The sequence below is a fragment of the Pristiophorus japonicus genome, chromosome 9, assembly GCF_044704955.1.
Source record: "Pristiophorus japonicus isolate sPriJap1 chromosome 9, sPriJap1.hap1, whole genome shotgun sequence".
Classification (NCBI taxonomy): domain Eukaryota; kingdom Metazoa; phylum Chordata; class Chondrichthyes; family Pristiophoridae; genus Pristiophorus; species Pristiophorus japonicus.
The window spans coordinates 103,911,657-103,929,908 of NC_091985.1; the positions used below are offsets into that span (position 1 = coordinate 103,911,657).

The 18,252-nt window shown below is 45.3% G+C and overlaps 1 protein-coding gene across 1 annotated transcript in view; it reads left to right on the forward strand.

Annotated features, from left to right (window-relative positions):
• Positions 1-18,252, forward strand: part of LOC139273907 (uncharacterized) — a 269,855-nt gene that overhangs the window by 27,779 nt on the left and 223,824 nt on the right. Inside the window, exon 2 of the mRNA XM_070890979.1 lies at positions 9,681-9,748. Within this exon, the coding sequence (XP_070747080.1) occupies positions 9,681-9,748 (68 nt within the window). The remainder of the gene's footprint in view (positions 1-9,680; positions 9,749-18,252) is intronic.

The window sequence follows — 18,252 nt, forward strand, 5'->3', positions numbered from 1 at the left end:
GATCACAGTCTCAGAATAAGGAGTCGGCCTTTTAGGACAGTGGAGTTGAGGTAGAAGATTAGCCATGATCTTATTGAATGGCGGAGCAGGTTCAAAGGGTCGAATAGCCTGTTCCTGCTCCTATTTCTTATGTTCTTATGTCCTCGTCCAATATGAATTCTCGTGCCTCCGCTACTTTTCTGCTGAAAGTTTGTTTGCCCAAATTCAGCCTTAGATGATTATTATTTCAATGCAGAAAAATTACAAAATGCTGCAGTACAGAGGGACCTGGGGGTCCTTGTGCATGAAACACAAAAAGTTAGTATGCAGGTACAGCAAGTAATCAGGAAGGCAAATGGAATGTTGGCCTTTATTGCAAGGGGGATAGAGTATAAAAGCAGAGAAATCCTGCTACAACAGTACAGGGTATTGGTGAGGTCACACCTAGAGTACTGCGTACAGTTTTGGTCTCCTTATTTAAGGAGGGGTATACTTGCATTGGAAGCAGTTTAGAGAAGATTCACTAGGTTGATTCCTGAGATGAAGGGTTTAACTTATGAAGAAAGGTTGAGTAGGTTGGGCCTATATTCATTGGAGTTTAGAAGAATGAGAAGTGATCTTATTGAAACATATAAGATAATGAGGGGGCTCAACAAGGTAGATGCAGAGAGCATGTTTCCACTCAGGGCAATCTAGAACTAGGGGGGCATGGTTTCAGAATAAGGGGTCGTCCAATTAAAACTGAGATGAGGAGGAATTTCTTCTCTCAAAGGGTTGTAAATCTGTGGAATTCTCTGCCCCAGAGGAGGCTGGGTCATTGAATAAATTTAAGGCGGAGATAGACAGATTTTTGAACGATAAGGGATTAAAGGGTTATGGGGAGCAGGCAGGGAAGTGGAGCTGAGCCCATGATCAGATCAGCCATGATTGGCTCCATATCCCTTAATACCCTTGGACAGAAAAAAAATCTATCAATCTCACGTTGAAAATTATTAATTAATCTAGCATCTATTGCTTTTTGTGTGCAAGAGTTCCACACTGCTACCACTGTTTGAGTGTTCCTAACTTCTCCCCTGGCCTGGCTCTGATTTTAAGGTTACGTCCCATTTCCTAGATTCCCCCAGCACTGGAAAATGTTTCTCTCTATGTACCCTATCAATCTTGTTCAAAATCCTAAAAAACCTAATCAAATTACCCCTTAACCTTCTATGTTCCAGGATCAACAAGCCTAGTTTATGTAATCTCTCCTCACAATTTAACTCTTGGAGACTTGGTAACATTCTGGTGAATCTGCGCTGCATTCCTTCCAAGGCCAATAAATCCTTCCTCAGGTGTGGTGCCCAGAACTGTAATGATAATCCCTTATCGTTCAATATCGTTCACAAAAAGCAATAGATGCTAGATTAATGAATAATTTTAAACGTGAGATTGATAGATTCTTTTTCTGTCCAAGGGTCTTGAGGGATATGGAGCTGATCATGGCTGATCTGATCATGGGCTCAGCTCTACTTCCCTGCCCGCTCCCCATAAACCTTTAATCCCTTATACACAGATGTGGTCTAACCAGGGCTTTGAATAGCTGCAGCAAAACTGCCTCCCCTTTATATTCCAGTCCTCTAGATATAAGGACCAATAATCCATTAGCTGTTTTTGATTATTTTTTGTACCCGACCACTATATTTTAGAGGTCTGTGTACATGGACCCCTAAGTCTCTTTGGACCACCACTGTTCCTAGCTTTTTACCATTTAAAAACCCCTCAGATTTAGCCTTTTTTGGTTCAAAATGGATGACCTCACATTTGCCTGTATTGAAATCCATCTGTCACAGTTTTGCCCACTCACTGAATCTATCAATGTCTCTTTGTAATTTTAAGCTCCTGTCTACACTACTTACTATGCCATCAAACATAGAAACATAGAAACATAGAAAATAGGTGCAGGAGTAGGCTATTCGGCCCTTCGAGCCTGCACCGCCATTCAATGAGTTCATGGCTGAACATGCAACCTCAGTACCCCATTCCTGCTTTCTCGCCATACCCCTTGATCCCCCTAGTAGTAAGGACTACATCTAACTCCTTTTTGAATATATTTAGTGAATTGGCCTCAACAACTTTCTGTGGTAGAGAATTCCACAGGTTCACCACTCTCTGGGTGAAGAAGTTTCTCCTCATCTCGGTCCTAAATGGCTTACCCCTTATCCTTAGACTGTGACCCCTGGTTCTGGACTTCCCCAACATTGGGAACATTCTTCCTGCATCCAACCTGTCTAAACCCGTCAGAATTTTAAACGTTTCTATGAGATCCCCTCTCATTCTTCTGAACTCCAGTGAATACAAGCCCAGTTGATCCAGTCTTTCTTGATATGTCAGTCCCACCATCCTGGGAATCAGTCTGGTGAACCTTCGCTGCACTCCCTCAATAGCAAGAATGTCCTTCCTTAAGTTACGAGACCAAAACTATGCACAATACTCCAGGTGTGGCCTCACCAAGGCCCTGTACAACTGTAGCAACACCTCCCTGTCCCTGTACTCAAACCCCCTCGCTATGAAGGCCAACATGCCATTTGCTTTCTTAACCGTCTGCTGTACCTGCCTGCCAACCTTCAATGACTGATGTACCATGACACCCAGGTCTCGTTGCACCTCCCCTTTTCCTAATCTGTCACCATTCAGATAATAGTCTGTCTCTCTGTTTTTACCACCAAAGTGGATAACCTCACATTTATCCACATTATACTTCATCTGCCATGCATTTGCCCACTCACCTAACCTATCCAAGTCACTCTGCAGCCTCATAGCATCCTCCTCGCAGCTCACACTGCCACCCAACTTAGTGTCATCTGCAAATTTGGTGATACTGCATTTAATCCCCTCGTCCAAATCATTAATGTCCCTCGTCCAAATCAAGCTTTGTATCATCGGCAAACTTATATATATGGCTCCCTATTATTTTATCTAAGTCATTAATAAAAATAGTGAATATTTAAGGTCCCAGCACAGTGCCTTGTGGGACACTACTAGTCACTTCCTTCCAATTCGAGTACATAACCATTCTTCCTACCGCCTGTCTTCTGCTGTCTAACCATTCTCATAATTAGATCAATAATTCATCTTCAATTTCATAAGCTTTAATTTTAGCTAACAGTCTCTTATCGAACGTTATTGAATGCTTTGTGAAAGTCCATATATGCATACTGCCCATGTGTGCAAAGGTTGCGCACTGGAGTCATGAGCCATGTTATTAACGGATAGCCCTTGTCGCCTAGCAGTCACCCTCTGGTTTGTCGTGGTGGCTCAAATGCAGTTGGGACAGCGGACTGCCGCAGAATGACAGCTGCCAGGATACTAGGCATTCACCTGCATGATTTGCTAAGTATGGTCACACACCAGCTGGACATTATGCGAGTGGAATCCCTTTCGGTTGCGATACTTCTCTGAGTTTACATGCAGTGCCCGCAAAGTGACATGCGTGCAGTCATTGGCACCCTACACCATGGGGAAGCCTGCAATCCTTGTGAAGTGTGTTCTCCCTCCACCTGCTGCTCTTTCGCCAGAGAGAAGGAAATGTATTCAGCTCTATTGGAATACAGAGCCTCAGTGACCTCCCATATGCAACAGTACATGGTAAACTGGGAGATGTTGCAAATATCTCCTGCTCCAGCCTGGAAGGAGCCTGCCGCATAAAGGTTCATGGCTACCGTGACCTTTGCAGCTACTGGCACTGTGGTTCTTTCCCTGCTCTGAAGTTACAGTTGGGCTGCAGCATGTGGCAGCTTTCAGAGAGGACGTCCTTGGTGAAGGGCAGACATTTCACACACTGTTCCTCGCTGAGGTTCAGGAAGGAGAATTGCTCCCTGAACACCCTGGGCAGATATGGCCTCCTACTAAGAGCCCTTCTCCCACTCCTCCACCTCCCTCTGCCAGCAACTTGTCCTGCTTTGTGTCACCTTTGCTAATTCTCCCTGTCATGCTGTAGGCCAACTGGAATGCCTACTCGTGTAACCATCTCTGGGAGCAAGCGGTCTGTGCAAAGTCAGCAGAAAATCCTTCAACACCTGTCACATTGTACAAACCACCAAATACTTCCATAAACTCAACCACAGCCAGTTGAAATCAATCAGAAATTAAACTATAAGTAGTTGATGATCCCTGGTGGGGGGACCTTCCTGCTGCTGAACGAGTTTTCAACTGTGTGTGTTTAAGAGAGGGTGTTAGCTGGAGCTTTTAGCTCCAATATAGCAGCACTGGTATCAAATCAGCGTTACACTCAGGCGCAGCATGGATTCATGAAGGGGAAATCATGTTTAACTAACTTACTGGAATTCTTTGAGGATATAACAAGCATGGTGGATAGAGGTGTACCGATGGATGTGGTGTATTTAGATTTCCAAAAGGCATTCGATAAGGTGCCACAAAAAAGGTTACTGCAGAAGATAAAGGTACGCGGAGTCAGAGGAAATGTATTAGCATGGATAGAGAATTGGCTGGCGAACAGAAAGCAGAGAGTCGGGATAAATGGGTCCTTTTCCGGTTGGAAATCAGTGGTTAGTGGTGTGCCACAGGGATCAGTACTGGGACCACAACTGTTTACAATATACATAGATGACCTAGAAGAGGGGACAGAGTGTAGTGCAACAAAATTTGCAGATGACACTAAGATTAGTGGGAAAGCGGGTTGTGTAGAGGACTCAGAGAGGCTGCAAGGAGATTTGGATAGGTTAAGCGAATGGGCTAAGGTTTGGCAGATGGAATACAATGTCGGAAAGTGTGAGGTCATCCACCTTGGGAAAAAAAACAGTAAAAGGGAATATTATTTGAATGGGGAGAAATTACAACATGCTGTGGTGCAGAGGGATCTTGTGCATGAATCCCAAAAGGTTAGTTTGCAGGTGCAGCAGGTAATCAGGAAGGCAAATGGAATGTTGGCCTTCATTGCGAAAGGGATGGAGTACAAAAGCAGGAAGGTGTTGCTGCAACTGTATAAGGTATTGGTAAGGCCGCACCTGGAGTACTGCGTGCAGTTTTGGTCACCTTACTTAAGGAAGGATATACTAGCTTTGGAGGGGGTACAGAGACGATTCACTAGCCTGATTCGAGAAATGAGGGGGTTACCTTATGATGATAGATTGAGTAGACTGGGTCTTTACTCGTTGGAGTTCAGAAGGATGAGGGGTGATCTTATAGAAACATTTAAAATCATGAAAGGGATAGACAAGATAGAGGCAGAGAGGTTGTTTCCATTGGTGGGGGAGACTAGAACTAGGGGGCACAGCCTCAAAATATGGAGGAGCCAATTTAAAACCGAGCTGAGAAGGAATTTCTTCTCCCAGAGGGTTGTGAATCTGTGGAATTCTCTGCCCAAGGAAGCAGTTGAGGCTGGCTCATTGAATGTTTTCAAGTCAAAGATAGATAGATTTTTAAGCAATAAGGGAATTAAGGGTTACGGGGAGAGGGCGGGTAAGTGGAGCTGAGTCCACGACCAGATCAGCCATGATCTTATTGAATGGTGGAGCAGGCTCGAGGGGCTAGATGGCCTAATCCTGTTCCTAATTCTTATGTTCTTATGTTCTTAATGCTACGATCTGCCTAATCTGCATACTTCCGGTGCAGGCTCCTTGTTCCCCCACTAATGCCTGACCGATGTTGGTGTCTGGCGCAGCCTGTACCAGAAGTATGTGCGCGTGCCGCGAATGCCATATTGGAACCGAATCAGCATCCGTAATTCCCAAACAACGGGCGCTACGGAGCAGAATTTTGCGGTCCAAATGTTTTGTACTGAAACGTGTTTACAATCATTATAGATTAGAGGAGATTGGCTGCATCACAGTCAATCTTTTCCAAAGATCTTCAATGCATTCAATGCCCTGCTGGCTCTAGAAATGTCAAGGGGTCATTACCTTTGATATGGGGCAAGTACTTTTCCTATAGAGTAAATAGGGGCAGAAGTTGTTTGCACTAATTTTCAAACAAATTGGTTTTGCCTGCCCCCAAGTGTCGAATTATTTGTTGGTCCTTTCCACATATAGAGAAAGTCATTTTATTGCTAGAATATTTGATTGAGTGCATTGCTCTGAAGTCAAATTGCCAATTATTTAGTAGCTTGTTGTAATTAGTACTTTGTAACAGCTTTGCATTCAAGTTAATTTCTATTAGTTTTGACAATCTTCTTCTTCTCATTGTTCCCTTTGGGGAACAGTGTGAAGTACTGGAAGGATTTGCAGACTGATTAGCCATGTTAACGCTCCTCCCATGGCTGTAACCATCTTTATACCAGCCGATAAGGTGGTCAGTTCTATACGGTGGGAGCGTTTTTGCTCACTGGATGCAAGTATCCCGCTGGGTGTCAACCCAGAATTCAAAGCCGGAGCTCTGACTCAACCTGCCGAGACTGTCTGGAGTGGGGTTCAAACCCTGCACCTTCTGGTCCAGAGGTGGAAATGCTACCACTGCACCCAGGGCTCACTCGCTTGTTTTGACAATGTGATAGACACTGTGTAGAAATATAGAAAATAGGTGCAGGAGTCGGCCATTCGGCCCCCCGAGCCTGCACCACCATTCAATAAGATCATGGCTGATCATTCCCTCAGTACCCATTTCCTGCTTTCTCTCCATGCCCCTTGATCCCCTTAGCTTTAAGGGCCATATCTAACTCCTTCTTGAATATATCCAATGAAATGGCATCAACAACTCTCTGTGGCAGGGAATTCCACAGGTTAATAACTCTCTGAGTGAAGAAGTTTCTTCTCATCTCAGTCCTAAATAGCCTACCGCTTATCATAAGACTGTGTCCCATGGTTCTGGACTTCCCCAACATCGGGAACATTCTACCCACATCTAACCTGTCCCATCCTGTCAGAATTTTATATGTTTCTATGAGATCCCCTCTCATCCTTCTAAACTCCAGTGAATACAGGCCCAGTCGATCCAGTCTCTCCTCATACGTCAGTCCTGCCATCCCGGGAAACAGTCTGGTGAACCTTCGCTGCACTCCCTCAATAGCAAAAACGTCCTTCCTCAGATTAGGAGACCAAAACTGAACACAATATTTCAGGTGAGGCCTCACCAAGGCCCTATACAACTGCAATAAGACCTCCCTGCTCCTATACTCAAATCCCCTAGCTATGAAGGCCAACATGCCATTTGCCTTCTTCACCGCCTGTTGTACTTGTATGCCAACTTTCAATGACTAATGAACCATGACACCCAGGTCTCATTGCATTTCCCCTTTTCCTAATCTGCCACCATTCAGATAATATTCTGTCTTTGCGTTTTTGCCCCCAAAATGGATAAGCTCACATTTATCCACATTATGTTGCATCTGCCATGCATTTTCCCACTCACCTAACCTGTCCAAGTCACCCTGCAGCCTCTTAGCATCCCCCTCACAGCTCACACCTCCACCCAGTTTAGTATCATCTGCAAACTTGGAGATATTACACTCAATTTCTTCATCCAAATCATTGATGTATATTGTAAAGAGCTGGGGTCCCAGCACTGAGCCCTGCGGTACTCCACTAGTCACTGCCTGCCATTCTGAAAAGGACCCGTTTATCCCGACTCTCTGCTTCTTGTCTGCCAACCAGTTCTCTATCCACGTCAGTATATTACCCCCAATACCATGTGCTTTGATTTTGCACACCAATCTCTTGTGTGGGACCTTGTCAAAAGCCTTTTGAAAGTCCAAATACACCACATCCACTGGTTCTCCCTTGTCTACTCTACTAGTTACATCCTCAAAAAATTCCAGAGGATTTGTCAAGCATGATTTCCCCTTATAAAATCAATGCGGACTTGGACCGATCCTGTCACTGCTTTCCAAATGCGCTGCTATTTCATCCTTAATAATTGATTCCAACATTTTCCCCACTACTGATATCAGGCTAACCGGTCGATAATTACCTGCTTTCTCTCTCCCTCCCTTTTTAAAAAGTGGTGTTACATTAGCTACCCTCCAGTCCATAGGAATTGATCCCGAGTTGATAGACTGTTAGAAAATGAAAGCCAATGCATCCACTATTTCTAGGGCCACTTCCTTAAGTACTCTGGGATGCAGACTATCAGGCCCCGGGGATTTATCGGCCTTCAATCCCATCAATTTCCCTAACACAAGTTCCCGTCTAATAAGGATATCCTTCAGTTCCTCCTTCTCACTAGACCCTTGGTCCCCTAGTACTTCCGGAAGGTTATTTGTGACTTCCTTCGTGAAGTCAGAATCAAAGTATTTGTTCAATTGGTCTGCCATTTCTTTGTTCCCCATTATAAATTCACCTGAATCCGACTGCAAGGGACCTATGTTTGTCTTCACTAATCTTTTTCTCTTCACATATCTATAGAAGCTTTTGCAGTCAGTTTTTATGTTCCCGGCAAGCTTCTTCTCGTACTGTATTTCCCCCTCTTAATTAAACCCTTTGTCCTCCTCTGCTGAATTCTAAATTTCTCCCAGTCCTCAGGTTTGCTGCTTTTTCTGGCCAATTTATAGGCCTCTTCCTTGGATTTAAAACTATCCTTAATTTCCCTTGTTAGCCATGGTTGAGCCACCTTCCCCATTTTATTTTTACTCCAGACAGGGATGTACAATTGCTGAAGTTCATCCATGTGATCTTTAAATGTTTGCCATTGCCTGTCCACCGTCAACCCTTTAAGTATCATTTGCCAGTCTATACTAGCCAATTCACGCCACAAACCATCGAAGTTATCTTTCCTTAAGTTCAGGACCCTAGTTTCTGAATTAACTGTGTCACTCTCCATCTTAATAAAGAATTCTATCATATTATGGTCACTCTTCCCCAAGGGGCCTCGCACAACAAGATTGCTGATTAGTCCTTTTTCATTACACATCACCCAGTCAAGGATGACCAGCTCCCTAGTTGGTTCCTCGACATATTGGTCTCGAAAACCATCCCTTATACACTCCAGGAAATCCTTCTCCACTGCATTGCTACCTGTTTGGTTAGCCCAATCAATATGTAGATTAAAGTCACCCATGATAACTGCTGTACCTTTATTGCATGCATCCCTAATTTCTTATTTGATGCTGTCCCCAACCTCACTACTACTGTTTGGTGGTCTGTACACAACTCCTACTAGCGTTTTCTGCCCCTTGGAATTCCGTAGCTCTACCCATATCGACTCCACATCATCCAAGCTAATGTCCTTTCTTACAATTGCATTAATTTCCTCTTTAACCAGCAATGCCACCCCGTCTCCTTATCCTTTCTGTCTATTCTTCCTAAATGTTGAATACCCCTGGATGTTAAGTTCCCAGCCTTGGTCACCCTGGAGCCATGTCTCCATGATGCCAATTACATGATGCTATCTGCGCAGTTAATTTGTCCACCTTATTCCTAATACTCCTCACATTGAGGCACTGAGCCTTCAGGCTTGTCTTTCTAACACACTTTTCCCCTTTAGAATTTTGCTGTAATGTGGCCCTTTTTGATTTCTGCCTCAGGTTTCTCAGCCCTCCACTTTTACTTTTCTTCTTTCTATCTTTTGCTTCTGCCCCTGTGTAAGAGTGTCAATAGTGGTTAGGCACTAATTACCCATTTCAGGTGTTAGAATTTGTATTTACATTCATGCATCATACATTTGGGATAAAATATTAAAAAAATGTCGGTCGATTTCCAGAAGATTCATATATGTTAAGTTTAATTATGAACTGAGTTGCTATAAATCAACATCTATGCTTCCATTTTTTTCAGACGATGAAGTTAAAATTGTCAAAGATATCTGTATTTCAGGAGGACTCGGCACTGCTGCTACTAAACAGGTACTTTAGGAACATTTGCTTAAGTATAGTTTTGACTGTTTTGAATAAGTTTGCAGCTGGCAAGAATTTTTCCAGTTGTGTTAACTGTTTATTTTGGTAATGCCATATTCTGTGAATATATGGGTCCATTTTACCCCTCTTAAAAAGATATATTTTGATCAAATATGCATTGCAGCCAGTTCATGCATTATTATACTGAGATACAATGATCCCCTTTTGTGATTCTCCACATAGTGAGCTCTTGATCACAGTTTGGGGAAGGTGTGGCATTTCCCCAGATGAAGTAAAATTTGGAAGTTAGGCAAGCTTGTTGCTGCTTTTATGCAGTACTCATTTCAAGAGCAGAGACTTGGATGCAGGTTTTTTGCTTGCCCTTTTGGTCAGGGAATGGTTTGTAGCTGGGATGAAAAAGGAACACAAAATTATAGGAGACTAAGTCATTTAAAGGCACACCAAATATTGTGCATTGGTATGTATGTTGAGCATTAAGGCTTTGTGTCTTAATGCAAGGAGTATCCGCAATAAGGTGGATGAATTAACTGTGCAAATAGATGTTAACAAATATGATGTGATTGGGATTACGGAGACGTGGCTCCAGGATGATCAGGGCTGGGAACTCAACATCCAGGGGTATTCAACATTCAGGAAGGATAGAATAAAAGGAAAAGGAGGTGGGGTAGCATTGCTGGTTAAGGAGGAGATTAAGGCAATAGTTAGGAAGGACATTAGCTTGGATGATGTGGAATCTATATGGGTAGAGCTGCAGAACACCAAAGGGCAAAAAACGTTAGTGGGAGTTGTGTACAGACCTCCAAACAGTAATAGTGATGTTGGGGAGGGCATCAAACATGAAATTAGGGGTGCGTGCAATAAAGGTGCAGCAGTTATAATGGGTGACTTTAATATGCACATAGATTGGGCTAACCAAACTGGAAGCAATACGGTGGAGGAGGATTTCCTGGAGTGCATAAGGGATGTTTTTTTAGACCAATATGTCGAGGAACCAACTAGGGGGGAGGCCATCTTAGACTGGGTGTTATGTAATGAGAGAGGATTAATTAGCAATCTCGTTGTGCGAGGCCCCTTGGGGAAGAGTGACCATAATATGGTGGAATTCTGCATTGGGATGGAGAATGAAACAGTTAATTCAGAGACCATGGTCCAGAACTTAAAGAAGGCTAACTTTGAAGGTATGAGGCGTGAATTGGCTGGGATGGATTGGCGAATGATACTTAAGGGGTTGACTGTGGATGGGCAATGGCAGACATTTAGAGACCGCGTGGATGAACTAAAACAATTGTACATTCCTGTCTGGCATAAAAATAAAAAAGGGAAGGTGGCTCAACCGTGGCTATCAAGGGAAATCAGGGATAGTATTAAAGCCAAGGAAGTGGCATACAAATTGGCCAGAAATAGCAGCGAACCTGGGGACTGGGAGAAATTTAGAACTCAGCAGAGGAGGACAAAGGGTTTGATTAGGGCAGGGAAAATGGAGTATGAGAAGAAGCTTGCAGGGAACATTAAGACGGATTGCAAAAGTTTCTATAGATATGTAAAGAGAAAAAGGTTAGTAAAGACAAACGTAGGTCCCCTGCAGTCAGAATCAGGGGAAGTCATAACGGGGAACAAAGAAATGGCGGACCAATTGAACAAGTACTTTGGTTCGGTATTCACGAAGGAGGACACGAACAACCTTCCGGTTATAAAAGGGGTCGGGGGGTCTAGTAAGGAGGAGGAACTGAGGGAAATCCTTATTAGCCGGGAAATTGTGTTGGAGAAATTGATGGGATTGAAGGCCGATAAATCCCCAGGACCTGATGGACTGCATCCCAGAGTACTTAAGGAGGTGGCCTTGGAAATAGTGGATGCGTTGACAGTTATTTTCCAACATTCCATTGACTCTGGATCAGTTCCTATGGAGTGGAGGGTAGCCAATGTAACCCCACTTTTTAAAAAAGGAGGGAGAGAGAAAACAGGGAATTATAGACCGGTCAGCCTGACATCGGTAGTGGGTAAAATGATGGAATCAATTATTAAGGATGTTATAGCAGTGCATTTGGAAAGAGGTGACATGATAGGTCCAAGTCAGCATGGATTTGTGAAAGGGAAATCATGCTTGACAAATCTTCTGGAATTTTTTGAGGATGTTTCCAGTAGAGTGGATAAGGGAGAACCAGTTGATGTGGTATATTTGGACTTTCAGAAGGCGTTCGACAAGGTCCCACACAAGAGATTGATGTGCAAAGTTAGAGCACATGGGATTGGGGGTAGTGTACTGACATGGATTGAGAACTGGTTGTCAGACAGGAAGCAAAGAGTAGGAGTAAATGGGTACTTTTCAGAATGGCAGGCAGTGACTAGTGGGGTACCGCAAGGTTCTGTGCTGGGGCCCCAGCTGTTTACACTGTACATTAATGATTTAGATGAGGGGATTAAATGTAGTATCTCCAAATTTGCGGATGACACTAAGTTGGGTGGCAGTGTGAGCTGCGAGGAGGATGCTGTGAGGCTGCAGAGCGACTTGGATAGGTTAGGTGAGTGGGCAAATGCATGGCAGATGAAGTATAATGTGGATAAATGTGAGGTTATCCACTTTGGTGGTAAAAACAGAGAGACAGACTATTATCTGAATGGTGACAGATTAGGAAAAGGGGAGGTGCAAAGAGACCTGGGTGTCATGGTACATCAGTCATTGAAGGTTGGCATGCAGGTGCAGCAGGCGGTTAAGAAAGCAAATGACATGTTGGCCTTCATAGCAAGGGGATTTGAGTACAGGGACAGGGAGGTGTTGCTACAGTTGTACAGGGCATTGGTGAGGCCACACCTGGAGTATTGTGTACAGTTTTGGTCTCCTAACCTGAGGAAGGACATTCTTGCTATTGAGGGAGTGCAGCGAAGGTTCACCAGACTGATTCCCGGGATGGCGGGACTGACCTATCAAGAAAGACTGGATCAACTGGGCTTGTATTCACTGGAGTTCAGAAGAATGAGAGGGGACCTCATAGAAACATTTAAAATTCTGACGGGGTTAGACAGGTTAGATGCAGGAAGAATGTTCCCAATGTTGGGGAAGTCCAGAACCAGAGGTCACAGTCTAAGGATAAGGGGTAAGCCATTTAAGACCGAGATGCGGAGGAACTTCTTCACCCAGAGAGTGGTGAACCTGTGGAATTCTCTGCCACAGAAAGTTGTTGAGGCCAATTCACTAAATATATTCAAAAAGGAGTTAGATGAGGTCCTTACTACGAGGGGGATCAAGGGGTATGGCGAGAAAGCAGGAATGGGGTACTGAGGTTGAATATTCAGCCATGAACTCATTGAATGGCGGTGCAGGCTAGAAGGGCTGAATGGCCTACTCCTGCACCTATTTTCTATGTTTCTATGTTTCTATAAACCCTGGTCTCGAAATTCCATTGCATTTTTGGCATTTTGTCAGTGTAAAATTGGGGCAAAGTACTTTTCCTGTAGAGGAAATTGAGGCAGAAGTTGTTTGCACCACTTTTCAAACAAATTGGTTTTGCCTGCCCCCAAGTGTCCAATTGTTTTTTGGTCCTTTCCACAATCCATCCGTTGAATCTCCAGGCACCTAATTATTATATGTAAATGTTGCACCTTACTCAACATGGCGCGAGACACATTGATCTCTCTGGTCTCACTCTACTCAATCTTATCCAAGTGGCTTTGCATGGCACTCTCACAAAAATTACATGTTCTTCTTCTGTTCCTCTTTATATTGCCTGTGTGCCCAGCACTCTTTGCTATTGCAAGTGCCAGGTGCTAGAAGTTGGTCTCTCTGGGAAAGCAGCTACCCTGAGATGGGATTCACCTCAAGTTTGAATGGCTCCAGGGGAACCACTCCAGCCACCCATGGCTCACCCCATTTCCCTCAGGCAGCATTTAACAGGCGTAATAGGAACTAGTGTAAGTAGGTTAGTTGGCACAATGGGTAGTCATCGTGTAAAGTAGTTGCAGAAAGAGAGAATTGATTTTGTTGTTTAAAGTAAAGACAGTGTTATGTATGTACGTAAACCTCACCAAAATGTAAGACTTGCCACTAGGGGGCACATCTGTAGGAGACCTAAGGGTCACCTGTGCACCCTGGGGCAAGTAGGTATAAAAGGTAATTTACCATGCTGCTTCTCCACTCTGGAGTCTGAATAAAGAAGCCAAGGTCACAACAGTTTGAGCTTGCGATATAGTCCTGTGGATTTATTCTGAACACAACAAATTGGCGACAAGTAACGGATCACGAACTTTCACGCAGTGATGGCTGCCTTTGGAATTCTTGAGAGATTTGTTGAGGGTGATGATTGGGAAGCCTTCGTTGAGCGCCTCGACCAGTACTTTGTGGCCAATGAATTGGACACGGCTGAAACAGAGATCAAACGCAAGGCGATTCTCCTCACCGTATGTGGGTCATCGGTATACGGCCTCCTTAAAAATTTGCTGGCACCGGTCAAACTAACGGACAAATCTTACGCAGAGTTGTGTATGCTGGCTCAGGAACACCTCAAGCCAAAGGAGAGCATCCTGATGGCCAGGTACCACTTTTACACGCACCGTCGCTCCGAGGGCCAGAACGTGACGAGTTTTGCCTTGTGGGACAGGGTGACTTTGCAGGGTCCTTGGGGGAAATGTTGTGGGACTTTTTCATGCTTGGAATTGGCCACAAGGTCATCCTTCGCAAACTGCTGTCTGCTGAATCCCTAGATCTGAGTAAGGCCATCACGCTAGCCCAAGCCTTCATATGCAAGAACGATAACACGAAACAGATATCTTCACAGAATCGAAGCTCACCGGCAAGCACCGTGCACAAAATAATGTTTTCAACAGGCAGAATGGCACAGGGCAGGGCCCACACGATTGCAGAGGTCAGACCTAGATCTGGAGTGACTCAGCGTCCGCTGTGGCACGTGAATGCGTATCTATTAGCACCATGTTGGCGCTGCGGGGGCAGCCATAGAGCTCATCAATGTCGATTCAAGCCCTATTTGTGCAAGGGCTGTGGAACAATGGGGCACCTCCAGCGAATGTGCAAACGATCTCTGACTCACCAGGTGGCAGAGTCAGGAGAGGACGACCAATCCAGCGAAGATCACCGATGAATGAGCAGGAGAGGCAACTGAACCAGAGGATAAAGAGGAAGTATATGTGATACACACCTTCACCACCAAAAGCCCTCCGATAATGTTAAAAGTTGAACTTAACGGCACTCCAGTCTCCATGGAACTAGACACGGGGGCGAGTCAATGAGTTATGAGTCAGAAGACATCCGAGAGGCTGTGGGGCGACGAAACACAGAGACCCAAGCTGATCCCGATTCAGGCAAAGCTGCGCGCCTACACCAAGGAACTGATACCAGTTATTGGTAGAGCGGACATAAGAGTATTCCATGAGGGAGCAGTGCACGATTTACCACTGTGGATTGTTTCAGGTGATGGGCCAACGCTGCTTGGCAGGAGGTGGATGGGGAAGATTCGATGGAACTGGGAAGACCTCTGCGTTCCTTCTCCGGCGAACGAGGTCTCCCCTTCTCAAAGGCGGAGCAAACCCCCACCTTCAGCTGAACCAGGCATCGAAGTGTAGATCCATTTGCAGATCCCCGAGGCACAGGCCGCTCATCACAATCACGAGGAGGTGAAGTACAGGCGCGGTACCCACCATCCGAAGCCGACGACCTCTTTGCGACGATGGAAGAGCCTCCAGGTCGACCATGCGGAGTGGGACTCGGGCTGAAACGATCCGAATGCGTCTTCCTGACGCCAGAGACAAAATACTTGGGGAGGAAAATCACGGCAGTCGGCATCACGGACATGGACGAGAGGGTGTCCAAACCACGGGACGAGAGAGCGTCCAGACCACGGGAGGTCACCACAACGGAATGGAGAAATGCGTCGCCCAGTAACAAAGATGACTGGGTTTGGGGCAAAGGTAAAGGGGCGGCCGCTGTGAAGGGCAGGAACCCACTGCTCTCCAATAAATTGTGCGCACTATGTAACCCTTGTGAGCGGTCTTTCGCGTCAAATGATGTACCATTATATGGGGTTGCGGGTACCTTACAACAAGCCAAAGTAGCGGGCGAACACCAACTGGTCGTATATGTATCTGACACTTGTAACAAATGATGTGTTATCACACGGGGTCAGGTGTGTTGTACAGCAAGCAAAAGTAGTAGGTGAGCCCCAAATGATTGAACATGTATCCAATAAGTTAAACAAAGTAACAGCCTGTGTTCATGGGACTAAAGAGACATAGTAAGAGTGTCCCAATATGTGCTTGAGTCAGACAAGCTGCTCATCCCACAAGCTTGGGAGAGCAGAGGCATCATTATCAATGCGTTGTTTCGAGAATGTCTAACACTCTCTGTGCACTGTAACATGATCCGCCACGGGCCAGGCACTGAGAGCGGCACTAATGCTCTCAGTTGGCTACCGTTGCCCACCATTGGGGTGGAAACGGTGCAGCCTGCAGACCCACTTGGGGTCGTGGAAGTGCTAAAAAATGAGGGGTCAACTGTAACGGCCCGCCAGCTTAGGACCTGGACCAGCCAGGATGCCACGTTACCGCCTGCCAAAGGTGAACTGCTCGACGGGATGTGGCAAACTATCCGTCGCAGAGAGGATAGACCCATCCCAACATTACAAAGTAAGGCAGGGCGGTTACACACAGTCGTCATCCAGGGCCCAGATACCACGGCCCAAGGTCCATTACCGAAAGTCTCAAGGCCATTGCGGCCATCCTGGGCTTGCCAGACCTCAGGGTCAGCGACAATAGCCCAGAGCAGGCAGCCCAAATCACTAAACCTAGCACCATGCGTGTCACGGTAAACTTCCTACAGACCCAACTATCCTGGGTGCTACGCAGTCACCAGACAGAATCACTCAGAACCAAGCCTTCCGTAGGCCATCAGCAGAGAATGCACCATAATTGCACGGCCCCTCCACGCGACATCAGAATAAGTGATGTAGACCATGTTCAAGGTCCCAAATGGGCCGCTAGCACCGCATTAGCCAAGGGGGGGAATGGAGTGTATGTGATGAAAATGGAGTGTTTGATTGTGAAACCATGCACCGGGCTAACGAGTAAAGCATTTGGACAAGACCAAACTGCAAACTACAGATAACCAGGAACCACTGTGAAAGGACCTGGCCCCCAGCAACCCACTAACACGATCAATTTCGCCGGCAACCACGAGAATGAACCCACCACATCAGGACTTCAACCCAGGTGATCGACCCGGGGATGCGGGGAGCCAGATCGCCTCAACTTGCAAATAACTTGCACATAAGACTTTGGGGTGGAGTGATGTTATGTATGTATGTAAACCTTATCAAAATATAAGACTTGCCACTAGGGGGCACACCTGTGGGAGACCAAAGGGTCACATGTGCACCCCGGGGCAAGCAGGTATAAAAGGGGATTCACCATGCTGCTTCCCCACTCTGGAGTCTGAATAAAGAGGCCAAGGTCACAACAGTTTGAGCTTGCGATATAGTCCTGTGGATTTATTCTGAACATAACAGACAGCTTAATCACAGAATTATGAGTTATTTTCTGTATCTGCTTTCTAGTTTTGGGAGTAGAATGATGGCAGGGTAACCAGAGACTTCTGAATTATGAAAGAGCTTGGCAGAAGTCTTGGAAAGTGAGGAACTTTGTGAGGTTGTATGTTCAGTGGGGGATGAACAAACGGGTGTGCACTAACTTTGGTGAGTCAACCTATGTCTGAAAAGTTCTGGGCTGTATTCTCCTTGCACTGGCAGCTGGTTCTCCTGTTCCACTTCCTCTCCTCTGTGTGCATTCTCTGCATGCGTGGGGATACCCTAAGTAAGAGATACTTTGATAACCTAACTTCTTCTATGTCTTTATCCTTTCCCTCATCCTAACACCAAAATATAGGTATTCCCATTGAGAAATGCTTGAGGTATGCAAAGCAGTACCTTGAGTAGGACTGAGTAAAAGGAGCAGCAAGAGTTCTAACTGAACCAAAGAGTACAAACAGATTGCTCTGCAGCCAAAGGAACACCAACCTTCAGTAGCAGTGCCCAAAATTGCCTCATCAGTGTGGTATCCCCGGAGATACCTCACAGCAGCTCTCATCGCCACAAAGAGTGGCACTAGTTTTTTGGGTGGAAATGGAGTAGGAAGGGATGGATGGGTTAGCCACATCCCCTTGAACTAATTTAAATTTAGCAGGACAAGTTTGTGGCAGGCTTTTGGTGGATTTGAGGCAGCAGATTTTAAGAATGTATTCATAGAATCATAAAATAGTGCAACACAGAAGGAGCCCATTCGGCCTGTCGGGTCTGCACCATCTCTTTCGAGGAGTAATCCAGTTAGTCCTGCTCTCTCACTCTTTCCCCATATCCCTGCAGTTTTTTCTCCTTCAAGTATTTATCCTTTTAAAGGCTACTATCGACTCTGTATCCGCCACCCTATCAGGCAGTGCATTCCAAATCCTAATCATTCGTTTCGCCAAAAAGTTTTCCCTCATGTTGCCTCTA